The sequence below is a fragment of the Apaloderma vittatum genome, unplaced genomic scaffold, assembly GCF_000703405.1.
Source record: "Apaloderma vittatum isolate BGI_N311 unplaced genomic scaffold, ASM70340v1 scaffold13990, whole genome shotgun sequence".
Taxonomy (NCBI): Eukaryota; Metazoa; Chordata; class Aves; order Trogoniformes; family Trogonidae; genus Apaloderma; species Apaloderma vittatum.
In genome coordinates this window covers 2823-24814 of record NW_009696277.1, presented here as the reverse complement: position 1 = coordinate 24814, position 21992 = coordinate 2823, and the positions used below count along the sequence as shown (strand labels likewise).

The window sequence follows — 21992 nt, the reverse complement described above, 5'->3', positions numbered from 1 at the left end:
AAAAGATGACTGCATTTTCCAACGTGTTGTACTGCTGGTAAGAGGGTGTGTAGAAAGAAAAACGAGAGGAAAATGTCATCTCGAAATGTTCCGAGGTGCTTTACAACAGGGCTGCGATGAGGCGCGTGCACGGCGGGACTCGTGCGAGCCTTCCCCGGGGCACTCGCTGCCGTCATGTTGAGGGTGTTGAGAAATCCATCCCAGCTCGCGGTGTGAGCGCTTCTCGCTGCCGTCATGCTGAGGATGTTGAGAAATCCAGCTCGGCTCGCGGTGTGAGCGCTTCCCCTGAGGTCAGTGGAGGAGACTTAAGGCAGATCCTCCTGGTTCTGTGCTCGGACGGAACCAGCGCAGACCCTGCTTCCCAGCAGCGTTCTCCCGCCGTGCAGCTGCGTTTCCTTCGTTCTAGCGCGTTACGCAGCTCCTTACTCAGGAGAAGCTGTTCTGTGAGTCTTGTGAAGGAGCCCAGTGCCTCGGGGAGGGCTGTGGGGGCTCTGAGTACAGCTGCAAAGACCCACCTAAGGTTTGTGCTTGGAGTTCAGGTCAAGAATCCCTTATTTCAGGGGAAAGGGGCTTCATGTTGCTCCGGGGAGCAGGAATAGCTGGTTCAGATGACTGGGTTATGCAGGAAATTCTCCGTGCCGGCTTGGGACTGGGGCCCTGAGTTTGTGTGTGGCAAAATCTGGTGGGGAGGGAGTGAGCAAACCTCGGCTTTGGGTTTCTGAGGCTCCCGTGGAGGTGAGGAGCCGATTCACCGCGAGGTTACTCATTTCCTCCGGCGTTGACCACTGGGGCTCACAGCTCACGTTTTCTGTCCTACCTCTGTGTTTCCCTGCAGGTGTAAATAACACTTGTGGAATAGATGCCATGAATCCCTCTTCAAAAGAAGACTTTACGGAATTTGGCAAACTACTAAAAGAGAAAATCACACAGTATGAAAAATCGTTACATTACGCCAGTTTTTTGGAAGCGTTAGTTCGAGACGTATGTATTTCATGTAAGTTGAGCGAAAGACGTCCGAGAATACGCAGCCACCAGAACTGCGGTGGAGTCAAGAACGTTCTGTTGTAGTAAATGTGAAATTGAGAGCGATCTCTGTAGTTTGTGAAGTATTTCCCCTGGCCCGTGCCCGACTGCATTCCCACAAGCTTTGTTACTGATCCGTGTTTGCACGAGAGCTGCTCCCTGCGTGTGCGCTGGGGGGAGGCGCTGAAAACGTGGGAATTTTTATGCGGCTCTAAATCTTGCGTGCTTTTCCAGAAGCCCTTTCTAAAATAATGATACTGCTACCGGAGCTGGTAACTCCACTGCACGTGGGTTCCAGAGCTTCCCAAACTGAAGGACTTGCAGCCTCCTGGACCAGTGTTAATAATTCCCTCTTAATCCACTCCTCCTCTTGCTATATTTTACTGTATTTTACTCTTGGCCATATGTTACTGTTCAGATGACTCCTCACTAAGTCTTGAATTTGGAAGTTTTACCTTCTGCAATATTCAAGCTGCTTCTTGGAGACCACCTGAAATAGTAACTGGGATTGTAAGGACCAGAATCACCCAGTCTGTGCTTTGCTGATTTAAATCAAGCAGCTGCCTGGGCTTACTACTAATGCTTATTCTTAATTTTTAGAGAATGTTGATGTTAGATTATCTAACTGCCTTTTAAAGACAACAATGATGAGGAATCTTTTTTCTTTTTTCTTTTTTTTTTGCCCCTGATGTAGTGGAAGTTGATGATTTGAAAAAGATCACAAATACTTTGACAGTACTATGCAGTGAAAAGCAAAAACAAGAAAAGGTAAGGCTCGGGCGTGCTCCTGCAGTGTCACAGCACCTACTCAAGGGCTCCTCTGCAAAGTGGCGACAGGTCTCGCGCTGGCGCGAGTGGCTGGTTCTGTTCTGGGTAGTAGCGGGAGATAAATGATAACCTTGGGGACCGGTTTAGCATTAAATCCTCTTCGCTGGGTGAGGTAATCAGGAGTCAACTCAATCTAGAGATCACAGGAAAAACCGTGATTAATTTACATCCAAGTTCCCCGTGTGCTGACCTTGCTCTGTTCTACACGGTCTTGGAGTCCAAATGCCTCGCAGGGGTGTCCTGCGGGCAGCAGGCGGCCTCGCCAGGAGGTCAGGTCAATGTTCGTCCCATCCAGGGCCTTAATTCACACCTTTGGCAGCGTCAGGGGTTGGGAATAGCAGGTAACTGGGACTGTTACGCTCTCACACAAACTACAGGAGCAGTAACTCGCAAAGGCAAGGAAGAGCAGGTGTCAAAGCCTCAGTTAAGCTATGACGTCGCTCTTGGGTGATGTGGTTTATAGCACCCGGCTGGGCTGGGCCCCAGGCGCGCTGGAGCTCAGGGAGCCCAGGTGGGTGCCTCCCCTTTTCCAATGTGCCGGCTTTCCGCGTCAGATTGCTGTGGGCAGCCACCCAAAGACGTGTGCTGATACTCTGATCAGAGTGATGACAAATTGCCGTGGATTTTAAAGTAAACATGTTTCCTATTTAAGCAGAATAAAGCCAAAAAGAAGAAAAAAGGTGTTGTGCCTGGAGGGGGTTTAAAGGCTACGATGAAAGACGACCTGGCTGATTACGGAGGCTACGATGGAGAATACGTACAAGACTTTGAAGACTTCATGTGACACTTATCTCCCTTTCTGTTGTCTTTCTGTTGCCCATAATCCCTTAAACATGTAGCACAACTTTTCTTCCTTTCAATTCTGCCAAATGCTACAATCGAAACTGCAGTATCGCTGTGCTGGTGGCTTAACTCGGAGGGCTCCGGGCGGAAGCGCCGGGCTCTGGCCGGGGCTTAGAGCGAAGACGTTTAAAAGCTACATAAATTGCCGTTAAAAAACCCCAAAATTCTGGTAATGGTAACTGTTGCTATTTGGTTTTGTAGTAACAGCCACTAAATTGGCACTGAATTTCATCAGGGTGAAGTATTGTTACCAGCACAGCCCAGTGACATGGCCTTAACTGCACCTCCCGAGGGACCCGCTGATGAACACGAGCAGTTTGCAGCAAGGGCGTGGTGTGCACGTAGTATTACAGGCGCTTTGTCTTAAGTTAGAGCTTGAGGTTTTTCAGCATCTTGTGAAGGGGAACTGCCGACTTCTCCGTGGGGCCGCTGCGCCGGGCAGCGCCGGAGAGCGTCGCTGTGTGACGTCCAGCCAGAAACCATGGCAGGGCGGGACGAGGAAAGGGTTACTTACCTGGGAAAAAACCACAACTTGTGTCTTGAGGTTAAGTTTCACTTCATCTAAATTTCTACTAATGCAGCTGTATGGGTTGGGTATTCTTTAACAGTTAATTGCCTGGTTTCAGTGTAACAAACAAAAAAAAACCAGAAAAAGAAAATTACTTCCTTTTGGTCTCTCCTGGGGTTGTGGTGGATCTTTCACGACTTGGCCATTTTCTTTCATTAAAAAAAACCAACAAAACAACTTGCTTAGCAAACTGCAACAGTTACTACAGTTGGGCAAATTGTTATGTTAACAATTATGACATCTGCAATGTTTTATAAAGCAACTAATTTAATAAAAATCACTATTGAGGACTTCACTACAAGCCATCTGAGCCAAGTCTTTCCTTGCACGGGAATTACCTGAAGCAGCAGCGCTGCGGTCGGGGTGTGTGGTGCGAGGGCTGGGCTTTGCTCTGGCTCCCAGCTTTGCGCTGCTCCTGGGGCAACATTTCATTCCTGTAAAATGGCTTTTTCTTGGGGTAAGCCTCTCGAGCTGCTGTTGGTAAACAGAATTCTTCGGGGACTGCAATAATCCAAGCGTTCCCGTGACAAACTTGGTATTTGTTGTGGCTGTAACTGCTGAGCTCAGCGGTCTGTACTTACCAGCAGCCGTCCCGCGCTCGCGTGGGGCCCTGGGGTGCGTGTTCCCGGTAGGGGTGGGATCCGCGTGCGCCTTCCCAAGGCAGTTGTGCTCCCACATTCTTCTCAGCGCTGGTGGTCCCAAATTTTTAAAGGCTCATGGATGGCAAATCTCCAAAGGCCAGCCCGAGGGTCTCCCTTCATGCTGGAACTTTAACGTTCAAGCTCAAAGCTTGCTCCCTGTGATTTAACTCAGACTAATCACATCCAGCTCAGGCAAATTTGGTCTCATGAGACAAACTGGAATTTTTAAATTGGGTTCTGCTCAGGCACAATCCTCACTGCATAAAATGTTTTATTTCTCAAAGGGGCTGTGACTTGTACAGTGTAGCCCTGCGCCCAACTTTTAGCTCTGCCCTTCAGTTTGAGATGACCACGGTGGGAGCAAACACCTGTCACAGGTAACAGTTGCTGTTACAGAAACATTCAGCAACTGAAAGGCCATTGTGGGCATCACTTTGCTAATTACGGGGTTGCTCTGGCAAGTGTAGTTTTTGCTAGGACAATATCACTGCTTAATTTTACTTAAAAATGTGTGGGTACCAACTGTGTGCCCAGCAGCGCTGTCCAAGCGTGGAAAGGAGGTAAAATTCAATAACTGTAAGAATGCAGCTGATCCAAACTACTCCTTTTACTCCAAGTCAGTAGCAAACAAAGCCTGTGCTGTGCACAGTTGTACCGTATCACTCAGCGAGGAAACAAAACCCCTCGAATCAGCCAGGAGTCAAAGAACAGATTGTCCTGGTGCGTACCTGGAACTTCCACAGGAGGTTACTCTCCCCTCCTTCGCCCATTGTGAATGCAGGGGACACTCCGCACCCTCCAGCTCCGCCTCCAGCCCAGCTGCTGTTCCTGGGGTGACCCACCCTGCCCACCCCTCTTTTAAAGGCCTCCTGGATCTCTGGGTCAGCGTCGGCTGTGCCAGTCAAGAGTTTTGTAAACAGATTTTTATTACACAAAACACAATTTTAGGTTAACACAGTCTCAGCATTAGAAATATGTACAACCTGGAGTAGCTCTGACATCGCAGCCGTAAGCAGGTGATGGATAAAAACAGCTGTTAACCACGCGGCACTAACCGTGCAATCTGCGGCGGGGCCAGGCCGTGTCAGAGCCGGGCTCTGCTTCAGGGAGGCCGCAGTCTAGTTTGATAACATATCATTAAGGCAGCAGCCAGTCTGCGCATCCTTCAGCAGCGCGTTCACCACGTCGTAGAACTTGTTATCGTAAGCCAGCCTGTAGTACGTGTAGATATCTTCACAGTAAGTGAGCAGTTTCTTTAGGTTTTTCAGAGCAGCGTCAGTGGGTGGGTGTTGTTTAACTCTGAAAATAATTGGACATGTAATTGGAATAGAGAAGCTTCACAGACAATGATTACGAGACTATCCTGCTGTAGCCCTGTGAGAATTACAACTCTTAGAAAGAAGCTGTGCTCAACGTGTACATTTGATTCTTTCAGCTGTTTATTTTGCTCTGGTTCATTTTTTAAAAAGGTTTGATCTGACCAGCCTAAAGATACCTTATTTATCCAGCTCCAGAAAAACAGCAGATCCAGTGCTGCTTCCACAATGTGCTTAAGAAACTCAACATAACTCTCAAGTCTCTCTGTACTACGCTTCATCACATAAAAGGTCTTACCAGTACTAAGACTTGCAGGCTGCTGAACACCCAGCTGCTCCTCTGAAGGAGCCTGTGGAAAAGGAAGGTCCAATTTGACCGTAGAACCACTTACTTCTTAGCAATCTCCTCGAACATGCTGGGCTTCAGGGCTCTTTGTTGTTTAAATTCTTCCAAGTAAGTGAAGTCTCCCTTGGTGATCACTTGTTGATACAGAATTTCAGCCCAATCTGGAACGAACTCGTACGCCTCAGCCACAATAGCTGCCTTCAGGGAGAAGAGACCCCAGAATTACTGACCAGGCAAGAGTTACTCTTGCACGAAAACATTCCTATACTGGGAATACTTCATATGTTCTAGGTCTGCTGTTTGGCCCATCTCTGGATGTTCTTCTGGAGAGCAGCTGTATCACGGAGAAATACAAAGTACTGCAAATAATTCTCCTGAACCCTGAACACACTGTCAGAGGAGCACCGTTTGTTCTCTTTAAAAAGCCCTTTTCTTTCTTATTTCCAAATTTACAAGATGATGGATGCCAACTTGAGAGCTGCAGGGCAGCCAAGGGCCAGGCCGCACAAGGGGGCGGCCACAAGCATCAGCCCACAGCAGGACTGTGCCCACGTGTCCCAGCGCAGTCCCACCCGTGGCAGCATCACGCAATCACAGCGTGTTGGGGCTTGGAAGGGACCTGGTAAGACCATCCAGTCCAACCCCCCTGCCCGAGCAGGGTCACCGAGAACAGATCCCACAGGAAAGATCACGGGATAACAGTCGCGGGACTCGGTGGCCACGTGCAAGAGCTGAGCGTTGCGCTCCCAGAGCGCTGAGGCACCTGCTCTTTAGAACAATCGTTTTGAGAAGAACACAGGAGGCGAGGAAGCGAAGCTTACCTGGTAGAATCTAGGCAAGGACAGGATGGAGTCCATCAGGTTCTGCCTGCTGAGGTTGATCAGCATCGTGCTCTGGCCGGTGTTGAGGAAATGCAGCTGGAGAGTGATCAGCTTCGTCAGCCGGCGGCAGCGCAACGACTGACGGACGCAGGAGTCCTGGTCAAGGAATCAAAGACAAACGGAAGCGTCGGAAGCACGGCTCTACAGGAAAGCGATAAATATTCCCGGGAGCAACAACGAGGTCAGCGTTAACTCGTATTTCATCTTTCAGGTCACTGCAGTTTTATCATCAATCAAATCCCGTCAGTTTTAAATGAAGCTTCACTTGCAGCAAACATCACTTTCACCATAATAATGCCAGTTTGTAAACACGCTTTATGTTCTGCTCATGCTAGTTAAGCTCATGGTCACTCTGAAACTGAGGAACTGAGTTGTGACCCAAGCCCTTAAAGCCTGAGAAGGGAACGAGGTCCTGCTCCGGGCAGCAGCAGCGTCACTGAGACCGCTGGGATGCTGCCCAGACCCCCCTGGGACAAGGCTCTGTGCACCCTCCCCAGAGCAGCTTTCTTTGTTCTCCCGGTTCAGCTGGCTCCACACGTGCTCCAAACGTGGTACCGAAGTCACACAATTCCATCTCATTTTACCTTCGAGTAACTTTCTGCAGCATCAATGAAGAGAGTCAGAGCCTTCATCAGCAGTTTCTTTAAATTCGCAATGTCCTGAAGAGAATCCTCTGAAATGGGAAAAGAGCCCCACACCCTATTATTTATAAAGGTGACCAAGTTACAAGAATACCCCAAACCTGGCAAATAGGAGCCGCCTTCCCGACAGTGGAAAATCTGTGGATGTTACCAGGACAACACAGACAATGGAAACTACATCCACCCATCGTGTCTTCCTTCTTAAACGAACTTGCTCGCATTTCTTGGCTTTGCACTCTCCACTCACCCCATGGCTGAGACTCGATGAGTTTGAGCTGGATGCAAGCGGCAGCCTCGTGATTCTCTCCGATTTCTCGACACATACTGAAGCAAAGGGCGATCATGTTGTGCTTTTCACTGTCCCCTGGGCGACAACGCTTGATGTAATCCAGCAGAGCCGTCTTCAGTGTCCCGCTCTGGTCAGGTGAAGGAATATCAGATTAAGATTTCAAGAGGGTTTTTGTTGGTTTTTTTTTTCCCATTCACATTTTGGTACCCACAAGCAACTCTGGTCTGGTACAGTTTTCCAAAAAGTGATTATTACACTTTCTGAGGTTTCTCAAACGTTATGGTTGTATTATACAACTATGAGAAAGCCCAGCACCTCTGCATTTATGTTCCCAAGCTTAAGCAAACTTGTTAAACTAAAAGCAGAATAAACCTCAGAATCAATTTATTACTCAGAAACTTGAATAACACTTAGTACACTCCAGTAATTGAAATCCCCAGATAATTCCACCTTGTTGTGTAACTGTCAGTCCCTGCTGTATGTAGCCAACAGTTCCCTGGAATTTTTCTCCCCTTTATCTCCCTCCACCTACCGGGTCTAATTTCTTTCTCATGAGCACTTCAAAGTAGTGTTTCTCGTGGAGCAGTTCAAATATGTAGGTCATTTCATTGTATCTGCCAATGCCGGTGAGAAGACGAACCTGTGGAAATAACAGCACGAAGTTCAAAGTAAAGCAGAAAAATTCTCTCTCTGAAGGCGGTGGGGAGGAGGCCGACGCGCTCTGCCAGCTCACACGTGGCCCTGGGAGCGGCGTTAGAATCACAGAAGAGAATCAGAGAATCATTAAGGTTGGAAAAGACCTCTAAGATCATCAAGTCCAACCATCAACCCAACACCACCACGACCACTAAACCATTAGTTATGCAGGCAGATGTGCCCTTAGAGCCATGGCGGTTTTATTTTTAAACCAACCCACCGCATCTTCTATACCGTGAGGTGAAGGGACATCATTTCTCCCCCCCCTCAAAAAAAACCTTTTAGCAATGACACCATTCTACGGGGCACATCTCAGACTCTGGGATTTAAGGACACAGGCCAGCCCAGTGATACAAATCATCATGTTTCACCAGTGCTGCATTTACTTGGACATTCCCACTGGGATTTACCACGCTGCTGCCGCTTCACTGTCCCACTATGGCCACGTTTATTTTTCCAGAGAGGTTTTCTAAGAGCTTCTGTGGCATAAAAGTCATCCCCTGCGCCCATCAGGCCAAACACCCACTTGTAGCTTCTGGGACAGGCAGGATGGGACGGACAGTCCAGCTGAAGTAGAATTGTGTTCCCCATCCCATCGTCTCTGTGTGCTGCTCGGGAGCAAAGGGACTCGCTGAGGTGTCGGGGGAACCCTCCACCCAGCACCCAGGCAAGCACAGAGGGCATCGACGCACGTACCACAAGTCCGTACTCCTCACTCGGTGCCAAGTGCTCATCCGTGAGCAGCCGTGCCGCCTGGAGGACCCTGGTGATCCCTTCCATGTGGCAGGTCAGACTGAAGCAATTATGGGCCAAAATCAGCAATTCTGTAACTGCAGGAACAGAAGAAGTCGGGTACTTCAGTTACGAAGCTGAGGAAGTTCACTATTACGTCTCCCTACAGAAGTGGTGTCACCTCTGCAGAGCGTACCCAACCCTCCCGGCTACCGACAGCAGGATTAGATTAGAACTGGATTAGAAAGTCAAGACATGATGGTTCTCCCCCCGGCAATTTTCAGAAGTGACAGTTTCTGTAACAGCACACACTCAGTCTGGCTTCTCAATCTGTGGGAAAGTCTGGGGCTTTTGGATCGCTTGCTGAAGTGTTATTTGATTCCACACACACCCCTTCCAACCTCCCCCACTGATTGACAAATGTGTCAGAGCACACCGGCGCTCCTCCGGCACCCGTCAGAAAAAGGAAGGCTGCAAGGTTTGCACTGGGGTTTGAGAGTATTTTCTCCCAAAGGTTTCCCGATCTTCCAGCATTACAGTGGGATTCTAACAGAACAGCTCCGACACTAAGCCCAGCCACGCTTTTCTTCTGCAGAACGTTTCTAGGTGTCCTTTCCTCGTGCTCCGGACAAAACAGCAGTGGAAATTCTGCCCATGCTAATAACCAGGAGACAACTCACACTAAAATCTTTCTTTCATTCATTTTCCTCAGACATGAACTGCCTATAATAAATCTTTTTTTTTAAAAAAAAAAAACACACAAAAAACCAGTCTTAACCAGCAGCGACAAAACCGCACCAAAGTACCTTGGCTGTGTTTTATAAACTCGGTGACAAATCTCCGTGGTATACAAAGCTGCATCGGTAACAAAACATCTCCAAAGTCAGTTTAAGAAATGGATAAAGAAAGCCATTTCTAACGGTGATTAATACAAAGAAAGTCACAATACACTCCTGAAGTTCAGGTAACTCCCTGACTGCACTTGTCAGCTGCTGGCACACACAAAAATCCATCGGTGTTTTGTTTGAAAGTAACCTGACGGGATGCTGCTGGAGATGCTGCTTTGCCGTGCATACGCTCGGGTCTAGTCATTTAATACCGAATTTGAGCTCAGCCATCGATGCGTCCAGCAGCGCTGCTTTTAAGCTTGGTGACGTGATTTTAAACCAAGTAACGTCGTGTTTAGTAACTCAGTTACACCAAGGATTATTTGCCAGGTACTTACTGCATGACAGGTCCCCACGTGGCACAGAGGAAATTTTATCCAGTAACTTCAGGCCAACCAGGGTGTGATCCTGGCAGAGCTTAGCGAGCTGCAGGAAGGCCTTGCTCTCCGCCGCGGGGTTCAAAACTTGTTTCTGCCCTGTGTCCAGAGAGAGAGTTAAGCCACAAGTGCTAATTGGTCAGGAAAGATTAGCTACATTAATAAAAAAAACACCCAGAGATCAACTTCATCCAGACTGACTTAGGACTTGGGGCCACAATTCTACAGACACTTTAGAACTTTCTGCTTAAATTTAAGAATCAGATACGGCTTCTCTGCTGGTTCAACCCAATGAAACCCCACAGAACAACCCCGCTGCTGCTCTAATGACACCCGTCACCTCACAACCCCAGGAGACTGCTGCCTACTCTCAAGTGTCTCGAGAGCAAGGACTGTTCTTCAGATACACAGATACGACACTTAAAAACCAAAGCCACTGAAACACAAGCTCGAGCCTCCTTGCTACCTTTCCCTTCCGAAGACGCCAATAATTCCTGCATGATTTCCTCGGCCACGAGCTCTGCCACAGTTTGAGGCTGGAGCCCCTGCGTGGTGATGAAGGCCTGAGCCTTCCTGCATCGGTCAGGCCGGCGGGACGACAGAATCGCTCGAAGCACTTTTTCGGGGTCCTGGGCTGACATCTCACCGTAGGAGCAGCTCAATTCCTAAAAAACACAGGCACGCTTAGAAAAGCAGCAAAAATTCCAGTCCAGATCACGTACTGACCCACAGCACGTCCTCTTCACGATGAGCTGCTGCAGGAGGGGAGCGCTGGGGAAGCAGACAAAACTCAGCTTCAAAAAATGCAAACGTGATCCATCCTTCTATCCACTAATGGTGCCTTCTTCTGTCTCTCTTCAGTAGTAACGTCCTCCAGCTTGAAGTTTAATACTCACAGAGATGCTTTCCTGAACCAAACACAAACCCTAGCACTTAAAATATCTACAAGAAAGACAGCGATATTTCCCCCTAGATGAAGAACTGTGTTTTCCTGCATTGCTTGTGAGGTTTCTTTGTGTCCTCTCTACATACCACGGACTCTCAGGGAAAAAAAGACACTAATTTTCACATCCGCTGCACTCAGAAGAGGAGTTGGTGGGGCTCTGTAAATACCCTGCTGTAACATATTACAGCTTTATGAACTGACAAATCAATAGGAAAATGTACCTCAGAAACACAACAATCAACTCTAAATTCAAAAGCAGAGACAATCAGCTTCAGGCAAGAAGTACACGGATGGTATAAAAGGGAACAAGCCAGCCAAACGACTGCTTCTTAGTATCTCAAACCTAAAGTCCTCACTCTGAATATCTGAGGCATACAAATTTTCTGTAGGAAAATCTAAGAATTCTGCAATAAAGACAATACTAATATTTTCAGGATGCACGCTGCTGGTTTTATATAGAAAATAAACAATGTTACATTCCAAAAATACAGACCAACCACCATGGAAAGGAGTTCTGTTCCCTGCAGCACCCTCTGCAGAAGCAGCAGAGGTTGGTAATTTCACCCTCTGGAAAGTGCCCAGGAGGCACCTGACAAGTACTTCCAGTGCTCTGCATCCTTTCCGCCACAACCCTTCACAGCAGAGCTTGACACAAACCATTTGCTTCTTCAATAATGTACTGAACACGTACCTTAGAAAGCTCATATAAACACAGAACCTGTCTGCAGTAGTTTCTGCCGTGCACACATTCCTCTATGAGAGCCTTCAGGCTGAGAACGACTCGATCATCTGGAGATGGAGCTACAACGTACGTCTGGTCTTCTAAGCTTGATGCTGGAAATAAAAATACTATAAATTCCTTTCTCGTAGACAGATAACACCAACAAGCCTTAGACTTGGAGCAAGACTCCAGAAATCCATAGTAAATACAAAATGCCTTCTCAGTCTCTGAAAACTGACCTCTTGATACCTCTGATTTTTTTTTAAAGTTTTTAAAGTTTTAGGGTACAAACAATACGACAACACCAATGAGCCAAAATATCCACAGTAACATCTCAGATGTCAAATGCCCAAGCATGAGGGTCCATTTGCCTTCCTGATGGTTTAGGCTTCACTTATTCTCTTCTATTTCTATTAAGCTTTATGCAGGTTAGTACTAGAAAGCAAATGTTCCAGCTGGCAGCTTTCTCATACAGGCTTCATAAATAAGCTCAGAGTACTTCACATATCAACATTTTAAGTCTTAGTCTCGCTATTAATAACAAACACTAAACCCTTTAAAATGCACAAAGAATTCAGAGAAATACACTAATCAAAGCATTTCCTTGTTCCAGCTCCAGAAACACATTCAACGTTTACTAGAGTGTGTATTCCCAAAGCAGGAACACAGGTGAAGTTCAGTGCTACTTCACCAGAACAAAACTGTGAGCTATAAAAAAAATAAAAATGGTTAAGAGTCTACAGAACCCGGATGCAGAAACACTCTGCCTGAAGTACACGCAAGCAACTTGTATTATAAGGCTTCAAATTCCTTTCACCAGAGGATTTATGAACCAAGCAGATAACGCGCTGCCGTGAAGATCTTCTTTCCTGCAGAAATTTTGGGTGAAACGAACACTAAAACCCAGTGCCAGCCCACCAGCGGTACTCACTGCTCGGGACTCCGCTCTGCTGAGCTGTGCTGCTCTCGCACGTCTTCTCTCTGGCTCCAAGGAGACTCCGAATATCCGCGTGTAATTTGTCCGCATCGGTCTCCCCTGAGGCCAGAGCTCTGCAATGCAAAACCAGCGAAACGTCCCGGTCGTAGAAGTGGAAATACTGACAAACGCGGCTGGCCTCGTGCACGCTGCCTTCCTCGAGGAGGCGGCCGACCAGAAACTGCAGTGATTCCTCCTCCTCCTTAGCCAAGCTCTGCTGGGACTCCTTGAACGCGAGGGCCTCGAGTTTTAAGTACTTTGGTGTGTTCAGAGCAGGCAGCTTTGAAAAAGAAAACTCCTTTGCTAAGCTTTCGAAGGTGAGCTCCCTGCTCGCCACAACATGGGAGGAAAATCTCGGCTCACCCGACCCCTCGTCTGGGGATAACGTTTGCCGTGCGACGCGACAGATCCAGACCTGCTTCTCTATCTCCTCCAACTTGTGCAGCAACACCTTGGCCCAGCCAGTGGCCAGCAAGGGTAAGCAGCAAGTGTCTCTCCATAATGCTGTCCAAATTCTCCTGAGCTAAGGATTCAAATGCTGTGGTTGCCTGGTCAAAAAAAAACTCGGATGCAGCTTTGCTGGAGATCGAATTTTTCACGAAGCTCTCGTCACACTTTTTCCAGAATTCAGTTCTCGTCTGGATTTGATCCCACCGTCCAGTGTCTCTTAAATGACGTAGATCTCGCAGAACCTGCAAAATTCACGGAGGTTTTAAACAACCAGCTTTCAAAAAAAAGAAAAATCCCATTGGAAAAATGGAATTGGTATTGTCCCAGCAGGCAACAAATCCATCTGGTTTTCCTACCAAACCAAACTGACTGCACAGCAAGTGAAAGTAGTACGAGAATAAGGAAAGCTACGCTGTCCTCTTCAGCTCAGCACTTCCAGCCAACTTTTCTGGTATTTCAAATCAAAAGGGATTTGAAGGAAAACTTGTGTTTCAGGAAGGCTGAGAAGCAACATTTTCACTAGGGCCCGTGATGGGAGCATTAGGAGGGGAACACCCCGACTGAAGCGCACTGTACCTCCTGTGTGACCACGTTGTCCACGGGCAGCGCAGCGAGCGCCGCGACGTCCCGCGCCAGGGAGAACATCCCCTTCTCCTGCAGCTGCTCCAGGATGGATCTGCACTCGCTCTGGAACGTCTCCATGTTGTAACTGGTGAGGATGGAGCGATTAATTGAGATGGAGGAATCCTTCAGGGTCTCGCTGAGGGTGCAGAGTTTCTTCACATAAGGGCCTGTTTTAAAAGAGGAGAAGCAACTCAAGGCAGCTGGTTTAAAACCTGAGGAAGCTCCCTGACTTATTTCAGCACGCAACCCTGCCAGAGGAGCACAGCTTTACACACTCTAAAGCTTTCGTGGACTGAAAATAAGCTCTAAATCCGTAACCAAAATATTTCTGCAGGTAATCATCAACACTTGCACGTAACCATTCTCCCAAAGAGACTTAAACGCAGTTTTATTTTCATCTCTGCAATTCATAGGGAGCAAGTGTGGGTATATAAATTCCTACCCAAAAATAAAGCAGTACGAATACACTACAACATTTTCAGTCCCTCCAAAACCTTTCTTTGTTGTCTTTAGGTTAAAGCAGCAATATCATCTGACGGAGGAAACCGTATTTACCATTGAGTAGAAGATTATCCGCTGCAGCAAACAGCTGTAAGAGCTTCCCTAATTCATATTCCGTTCTACACTGCTGCATCATCAGTTCCAGAAGAAACAACGCTTGGGATTCCAGCCACTGCACAGGGAACTCGGAAGCAGCCGGTTCATCTTCAGCTTTCAGCTGTGTAGACAAAGACTTTTAAGTGTTGGGTTTGGGTTTTGTTTGCAAACATGTGCTGCGTTTGGGTGGGGATCACACTGGAAATGGCAGGTGTCCCAGGTGTACCTCCTCTAAGTGTACCCACCATGTGAGTAGCGCACGGGGAAAGGAAACTCACCCAGCCTCAGCCTGAATTGCAGGAAGGAAAACAGCTAACGACAGGGAATGCTAGTTACCAAGATACCTGGGGAACTAGGAAATTGGACTGGAAAGAACTGAAATAATTTGTGAAAAATGTCTCTGTGACAAGCAAGGAACACTGCATGAACACCTGGGTCCTCTTAAATCCAACTGCTAAACCACTGCTTTAGCTGAAGAGTGTAATTCAGTCCTCTGAGTCGTTTTCAAAGAAAAATCTACGCAACTCTCAAAACTAAAGCAGTATCACGGACCCCTTCAGAAACTTTGAAACACATTCGAAAAATTGTCCTTCTTAAATAGATATTCTCTGTGAGTCCCCGGGGGATCAGCTCAGCACCAGCTGGCCCTGGCACATACAGAACATCTGCTCACCACCACCAATCCAACTGACCAACCGTGCTCTTACCTGAGTCCACGTCAGCCTTCGAGCAGTAACATGCTCGCACGAGGGAGGTGACATTGTGTTGCCATCTTCCCATACCGACTTAAACCATAATGATTTAGATTGTGGGGTTTGAATGGTCAGAAACGTATTTTCTGACCAGAAGAGCACCTGCTGAAACCTACTGCTTCCCAAGTGAGCTCCCAGGTCATTCGAAGCCCCTCCCTTTCCGTTATTTTCATACACGACACTAGAGGCCTATCATATTCTAATAAGGGAAGACCTAGGCAAGGACATTTAGAGAAAATGAATTTACTTACCCTTGTGAGACCTTCCTGAAACTTCTCCAGTTCGGTTTTAGCTTCGTTGTATTTTTTACAGTTCATGCACAGTTCATACATCTCCAGGATATGCAGTAAGGGGGAATCCTTTAAGACACAAAAATAGGTTATAACTCTTTTTCAAAAGTACCTCAATAAATGTAGAATTTGTCTTCCTCAGAGCAATGAATTTCTAACTTATTAAAATCGCATGCAAGGGTGATATGTGATCTGCACATTTGTAACAACTGGAAGAATTTCCATTCAAAGATTTTCCTACTCGATGGGGACTTCCAGCAGATTACACCCAGGTAAGCCAGGCCGCTAAGGGCAAGACAGAGGGGACCTACAGGCCACCTCCTCTCCAGACAATCTGAGATACACTCAAGAATACCACTAAAAAGGCAATACCTTACCTTCAAGAAGAGCTGAAAGCCATTTAGAAGCGTTTTACTTTTTTGCTTTCGTAAAAAGACTTTCCAGATAACCGACAGGTCATGAAGATCCCAGCGGTGATTTTCTGCTGAGCTTTGAATATGGTTTGTGGCTTCAGCCCTGGTAGCATCATCCACAGCCGTAATTATCCAAACGCACAGGCAATCAATAATGTTTGCATCCTGTTAATTGATAAAAAAAGATGGGTTTATAATAACCAGAGACAAACACCACCTTGTTAGATATCACTTGGCCAAACGTATCACACTATTCACAATTAGTACAAAAACTGAGAAAAAATCTTGAGGAGTGCAACCGACACATCTCTCATTTAAGATCATTATGCACCACCTTCACTTCTTTTTATTAATCATTCCTCTAAAAGAAAAATCACTTTGTCAATACTCACTTGGAAACACGCTGCTAAAACGCTCAGGATGGGAGCGTGCTCTCTCAGTCCCTCAGCCAAAAGGTAACGCGAAGGGTTTGAGCTCTCCTGACACTGAAAAAGGATCTGAAAGAGACTGTCGGCGTCTTTGCTCCGGGCCACGCTGGCAGCGCTGTTCTCAGGACATGAAAAGGGTAATTTCTCCAACGCCAGCATCAAGTGATCTCGTAAAACGGGAGTGAAATCCTGAAGGATAGGAATAACCTAGGGCAACAGAAGCGAAAGCATCTATAAAGAGCAAGATCCAAAGAGGACGAGGGGGAAGAAGGACTGAAGCATTAAATAGGCAAAGACAAAAAATTTTCTTCACGTTCAATTTTAATTCGGAGACCCGGAGAGGAAGAAGTGTTCTGTAGGTGTGAATTATTCTGACAAGATACCGAAGCTCCTTTTACATGAAGGGAAAATGGCACTCCTGCCTGGCATAACTCTCCCACATCACGAGAAGTGCCTGTTAATTGCTGCCGGGGAATTAGTTGTTTTTCTTTTCAAGGCAACAACGAAGAGCTCCAAGTTAAAATCCTAGACCTGCTAAACATCATCTTAACCAGATTGTCCCAGTTAGCTTCCTCACATTACTCTTCCCAAATTGCTTCTCATTTTTACACGCTGGCAATATTTTATTAAATTTTCAATTACGTTCAAAAGAAAAACTAGAAAATTAGGTTCTCAAACCTATCTTTACACCAAAATCATTGAAAGTTTTGAATGGCTTTAATAAAACTTAGACTGAACGTAGGGTAACTCTCCAATAAAAAATTAGTACGTTAAATCATTTTAAAAATTGAATTAGACTTACAAACATGAGTAAATTAAAAATGAAAATGAAGCCCCTTCTTGGCAAATACTTTTGTGTCCAATTCCCTTCGAAGAGACACTCAAATCATTCTTCTCTGAAAATTCTCTCTCCACTACTGAGTAATAACATCACATAAGCTTTTCCAAATAGGGATTTTTTTTCCTAATCTTCTCCTTTAACAGTTAGCTTTTGTGCTCTTAGAAGCGTATGATTATATCTGCTGAGCAGTCAGCCCCCTCTGGAGTCAATTTTGCTTGCTTTGTGTTTGCTTTTCCCATACCAAGAGGGTTTTTTTTTGGAAAGAGTTGGGAAATCTGGCTGCAAGAGAAAGGCACCGAGCATCTGAGACAACCCCTATCTCCCTGGAAACCTCCATTTTACGTTGTCTCCACAACGTGATATTGTCCTGTTGAAAGAATCTAGTTTTTCCTTCCTTATTTTTTTTGAACAAAGGTACTTCAAAGCTCAGGCGGGGAGCTCACCTCCTCTGGCCGGTGGCCGTACAGCTGCGCCTGCACGATGAACTGCAGCCAGTCGTCGCACCGGGCACACTCTTTAAGGTACGACGTACTCAGGCCGATGTCGTGGAGCTCACAGAACTGCATGACCAAAGCCCACTGTCTCCTAGAGTCACTAGATATCCTGCATGGAATTTAAAGAGCTTCAGCTGTAATAAATTGGTATTTACACCAGATGTTAACAAGGGATGTTACGGAAATCGTAAAACTGAGTGCTCAGTCTCAGTTTGCCAGCACAATCCCTTAAATTACGTTTTACTCACTTCTTTAGTCCTTGATGCTCAACTGCATCCCAAAAGGCTTCCTCTAAGGAGATGAGAACTGCTGCTGCTGCTGTTCTTTCACCATCAGCTGATTTTGTTAACTTCTCCACTGTTCAAAAGAACGTATTACTATTTCGGAGACGCTACGTGGGATTAGAGCAATATTTTCAAGCACCACTGTAAATGTTTCAATAATTCTGCCAAGTCTGGCACCAACGCAGCAACAAGATTTTTGCAAAAGAATTACAAATTTCAAATCATAACTTTTTAAAATTATTTTTAAGAAATTCTGCCTATAATTTTAAGTTTCATGTTTTTTCAAACTATCAGGAAAATATAAAAAAATGCCAGCAATTTTGTAGCTGGGACAGACACCTGCAGACCCATAGGCAGAAATTCAGCTTCCTAGGATAAATTAAATTTTCTTACAGCTTTGAACATCTGACTTCCCTGCAGCTGTAAGACAGTTTTCAAGTATGAAAGAGAAAAGAGATTTGGTAACATCACTTTGTTTCATCGTCTAGTTACAATATTAGGCTGAGCTTTACCAAATATTACCCTGAGCCTTAGGCAGCTGCTCAACAGGGTCTGTTAGACCCTCCTGCAACTCTGGCTGCAGGTCATGCTGGTCTTCCTGCCTTATATGGTACGTCAGGTTCAAAATGCACCTTCAAAACCAGCAAAAAAGCAGGAGAGTCGAGCAAAATTCTCAGCTCTTCAAAGGACAGGATGTTTTTGCCGCAGTCCTGCAAAGTCAGGCACCACTTGTCAACCCAATAACTACACGCACAGTGCCTGGTTTTAAAACAAGTCCCTTACCCAAAGACTCTCTTATTTGATTGTGCTGAGATTCTTCACTTCTAGTTCTGTAACTAAAAATCATGTTGGCAACTTTAAGATCGACCCTGAGCTTGAGGCTGTTGAGACCGAGCAACTCCAGAAAACACACGCAGGCTGCTCCTACTGAAGGTGCACTGAAGGAAGACAGAGCTAAAATAGAGGCTTCCTTGCCCGCCTGCTGAATCCTGAAACAGAGACAACACCAGTTAACGCTTACGATTTTTAACCAATTTTCAAACACAAATATTCCCCACGCGAACAACTACCTACAAGGTTTACTGAACTCACAGACTTCATATGCTTGAAAGGTATTTACAAACCAAAAGTTTCAGTTTCATGAAGAAACGTAGGTACGAGGATAAAGCCTCACACACCATAAGCTCACAATTTAATAAACTCGACAGAAAACGAACGCTGATGCATTCAGTGCTGTAATTAACAAAACCACCTGGCAGCAGTGTCGGTGCCAGAAGTCCCACTGCAGAGTTCAGGATCCCAGCACGGCACCACCAAGAACCCGAAAGCGATTTGTGAATCGTGCTAAAAACAGACCCCAAAGGGTTCTACAGCGCCTCAGCCATCGGTCACTAGAGATTTTTCCAGAGCAGTCACTGAAAAAATCACACCCGCCTAACTGGCTTCCAAACTACCAAGCACTTCAGCCTACACTGCCTTCCTTTTTGCCCAAATTGTAGCTATTTACACAAGAGATTCGTATAGCAGAGACGAAAAGAGACAAATAGTGACAAACACACAAACGAGACATTCTAGAGCCAGATCTGTTTTGACGTAACTCTACTAATTTTGAATATACCTAACAGTAAATTTTGTATATTCAAACAAGTTTTGCAATTCCACTGTGCCCTTTCGAACATGTGATTTTGATCTTGCAGCCAGAAAATTTAACTCCTTCAACCAGAAAATTTAATTCCTTCAACCTCCAGTATAATATTTGTCTTAATTGAATTAAGAAGGAAATGTCAAAGAGAAGGGGCATCTCTTTTCTACAAAGTGATCCAGAGACTCATGCCCTGAGAAGAAAAGCCTACCTGTGCTGGGTACGACCGGAGTATTTTTCATCCCTCGCTCTCGTAGTGCTGATTTTATTTAGGTAATTCAAAACAAAGCTGACCTTTTAGATGATATTTGATTTCTATCCTACCTGATGCCTGCCTGACTGGACTCCCAGGACTCCTAAAATTTCAAGTGATGCCATGCACACACCGCTTTTTTTGCTGTTGGGGAGGATTAATGTTACTCCACCTGCGGGATAATAACTTCAAAAGAACCATCCGACTGTCGGGTTTGAGAAGACTTACAGCTGCTTGGGGGATTTGCTCTTTACTAACTGCTGCACCAGAAATGTACCAAAAGCAAACGACGGCCGTCCGTGGTGCAAGTAGTACAAAAAATCCAGTCGCTCCATTACAGCGTATTTGTTCACCAGTTCAGGGGATGAAAAATGAGGAAAGTCACTTGATGCATCTAGAAAGAAAATCATCATTATTACGAGCTGGTAAAGAGCGGAATTAAAGGCAGAAACTGGCTTTCAGCTACAAAACGTGAGATGGCAATCAAGCATCTCTCCCCTTGCTCTAATCCAAATCTCCACAGAGCCAAACCCCACGGAATTTCCAACTCTCGTTGTAAAATCAGAACTCCAGATCACTTCTTAGGCCCTCAACTTGCCACTTTTTTCAACTTGTCACTTTTCTATCTCGTAACACTTTCAGAAAAAATGCTGTCTGTGAGAGCTTAATGAGAAAAGGTAACCTATCTGGGATTTAATTTCAAAGTAAAATGTTAGTAAATTATGCTATTTTTTCAGTAAAAGGAATCCAAGTCTAAGTTTATCTGGTAAATCATTCCACTGGAAGGTATTTTATCCTTGGTGCTCAGGCTAAAAAAACACACCAAACTTGAAAAGTAACCTACCTGATGCAGCAAGAGTGTTTGTGGACTGCCAGCCAAATAGTTTAGCGGGATCGAAGGGCATTAACGACTGAAAGATGAAAACCAAAAAGTATTGAGACAGCTGAAGATTTTCACATCAGACCAGGCCACAGCTATACATTTTAGCCAAACTAAGGATCCCAAAGAAACAACACATGGTTCCCACCTTCCGGGCTTTAAGTGAAACTGAGTTGCTTTTAGTTTACTTCTGCCCAAAAGGCCCCCCGAGTAGGACTGTGTGTACCTGGACAAGATGGTAAAGAGAGATGTCAGGTGGCAAAATTCCATGAGAAGTACCCGGGGGAAAGAGAGCGGCTTTGAGTTTGGGGTAAGGCGTCAGTGCCATTTTTAAAAGCTGTGGATCAACCTTCTTCAGGGGTTTCTCCGTATCTTCATTCTGAAGAACCTGCATTGCAAAGAAACACAATCATTTCATTAGGAAGAAGAAACTGCATTAAGATAATAAAAACCCAATCTTTAAATATGCCAAACTACCTCAGGGGAATTTGGCATACGGTGATGATCCAGGAAGTATCGTTTTTTTCTGCAAAATCCTTTTAAATTATGAGACATGTCTTCAGCACCTGATGTTTTAGGTTACTGTGCCACATATCAAAAAAATATCTGCAGTAATACATTCGGTTCTCCCAGCGCTTTTCTTTTAAAAGTATAATTGCTTCCAATTTGCTTTTTTACCTCTATAGCACAATGCGACTGGTTAACGCAATGTAAGGAGTAAGGGATGTTTTTGATGTTTATCGAAAATATTTTCCCAAATGTTCCTATAAACACCCTCAGCTGCAGCTGCTAGGAAGGAGTTAAATCCTCCAGCGCAGAGCTGCTGTTTCCAAACCACATCACCTCAAACCGCTCTACTCACTTCATTTAGCCAACTACTAACACCCAAACCAGACTCCTACACAAGAAGAAACCATTTGATGGCATTAGTATATTTATTTTCACCACCATTGTCAACACCACGCGAGAACTTCCCCAAAGGCTTATCAAAGACTTGCTGCCCACGGTACCTGGTCGATACCTCCGGGCGCGTACATCGTGGTGGCGAGCGCTAACAGCGTCCGTCCTTCCAGCAGGATGCTGCTCACGCTGGCTTGGTTACTGGGAATCAAGATCTGAGCATTCGCGAGACTGGCCTGGAAAATCATCTTTGGATCTTAAAGAAAGGAAAAAAATGAAGTGAGGTTTAATTCCAAAGCCTAACCTTAAACTAGGCATTAAAACTGTTCTATGAGCATGAAAAAAATGCTGACATTTTTAGTTTTTTGTTGTTAATAGTGGCTTTTTTCAACTTATAAAAGCTGTTCTAAATTTTACCAAGCCTTTTCCAATT

General features: G+C 45.6%; 2 protein-coding genes across 2 annotated transcripts in view; one reads left to right on the top strand and one right to left on the bottom strand.

The window, feature by feature from the left end:
• The window catches only part of EIF3J (eukaryotic translation initiation factor 3, subunit J), a gene marked incomplete at its 5' end in the record, with an annotated part of 3943 nt that extends 1214 nt beyond the window's left edge, over window positions 1–2729 (top strand). Inside the window, 3 exons of the mRNA XM_009874258.1 lie at window positions 836–994; window positions 1718–1791; window positions 2507–2729. Coding sequence (XP_009872560.1) covers window positions 836–994; window positions 1718–1791; window positions 2507–2635 — 362 coding nt within the window. The remainder of the gene's footprint in view (window positions 1–835; window positions 995–1717; window positions 1792–2506) is intronic.
• A 2292-nt stretch (window positions 2730–5021) lies between these two features.
• Window positions 5022–21992, bottom strand: part of SPG11 (spastic paraplegia 11 (autosomal recessive)) — a gene marked incomplete at its 5' end in the record, with an annotated part of 19455 nt that continues 2484 nt past the window's right edge. The window contains 24 exon segments of the mRNA XM_009874270.1: window positions 5022–5202; window positions 5612–5763; window positions 6387–6542; window positions 7031–7119; window positions 7335–7503; window positions 7909–8016; window positions 8769–8902; window positions 10030–10167; window positions 10535–10733; window positions 11706–11848; window positions 12667–13163; window positions 13165–13403; window positions 13738–13952; window positions 14341–14503; window positions 15386–15493; window positions 15802–16002; window positions 16230–16472; window positions 17550–17709; window positions 17849–17957; window positions 18668–18873; window positions 20008–20173; window positions 20624–20690; window positions 20886–21047; window positions 21670–21815. Of these exon segments, the coding sequence (XP_009872572.1) occupies window positions 5022–5202; window positions 5612–5763; window positions 6387–6542; window positions 7031–7119; window positions 7335–7503; window positions 7909–8016; window positions 8769–8902; window positions 10030–10167; window positions 10535–10733; window positions 11706–11848; window positions 12667–13163; window positions 13165–13403; window positions 13738–13952; window positions 14341–14503; window positions 15386–15493; window positions 15802–16002; window positions 16230–16472; window positions 17550–17709; window positions 17849–17957; window positions 18668–18873; window positions 20008–20173; window positions 20624–20690; window positions 20886–21047; window positions 21670–21815 (4151 nt within the window).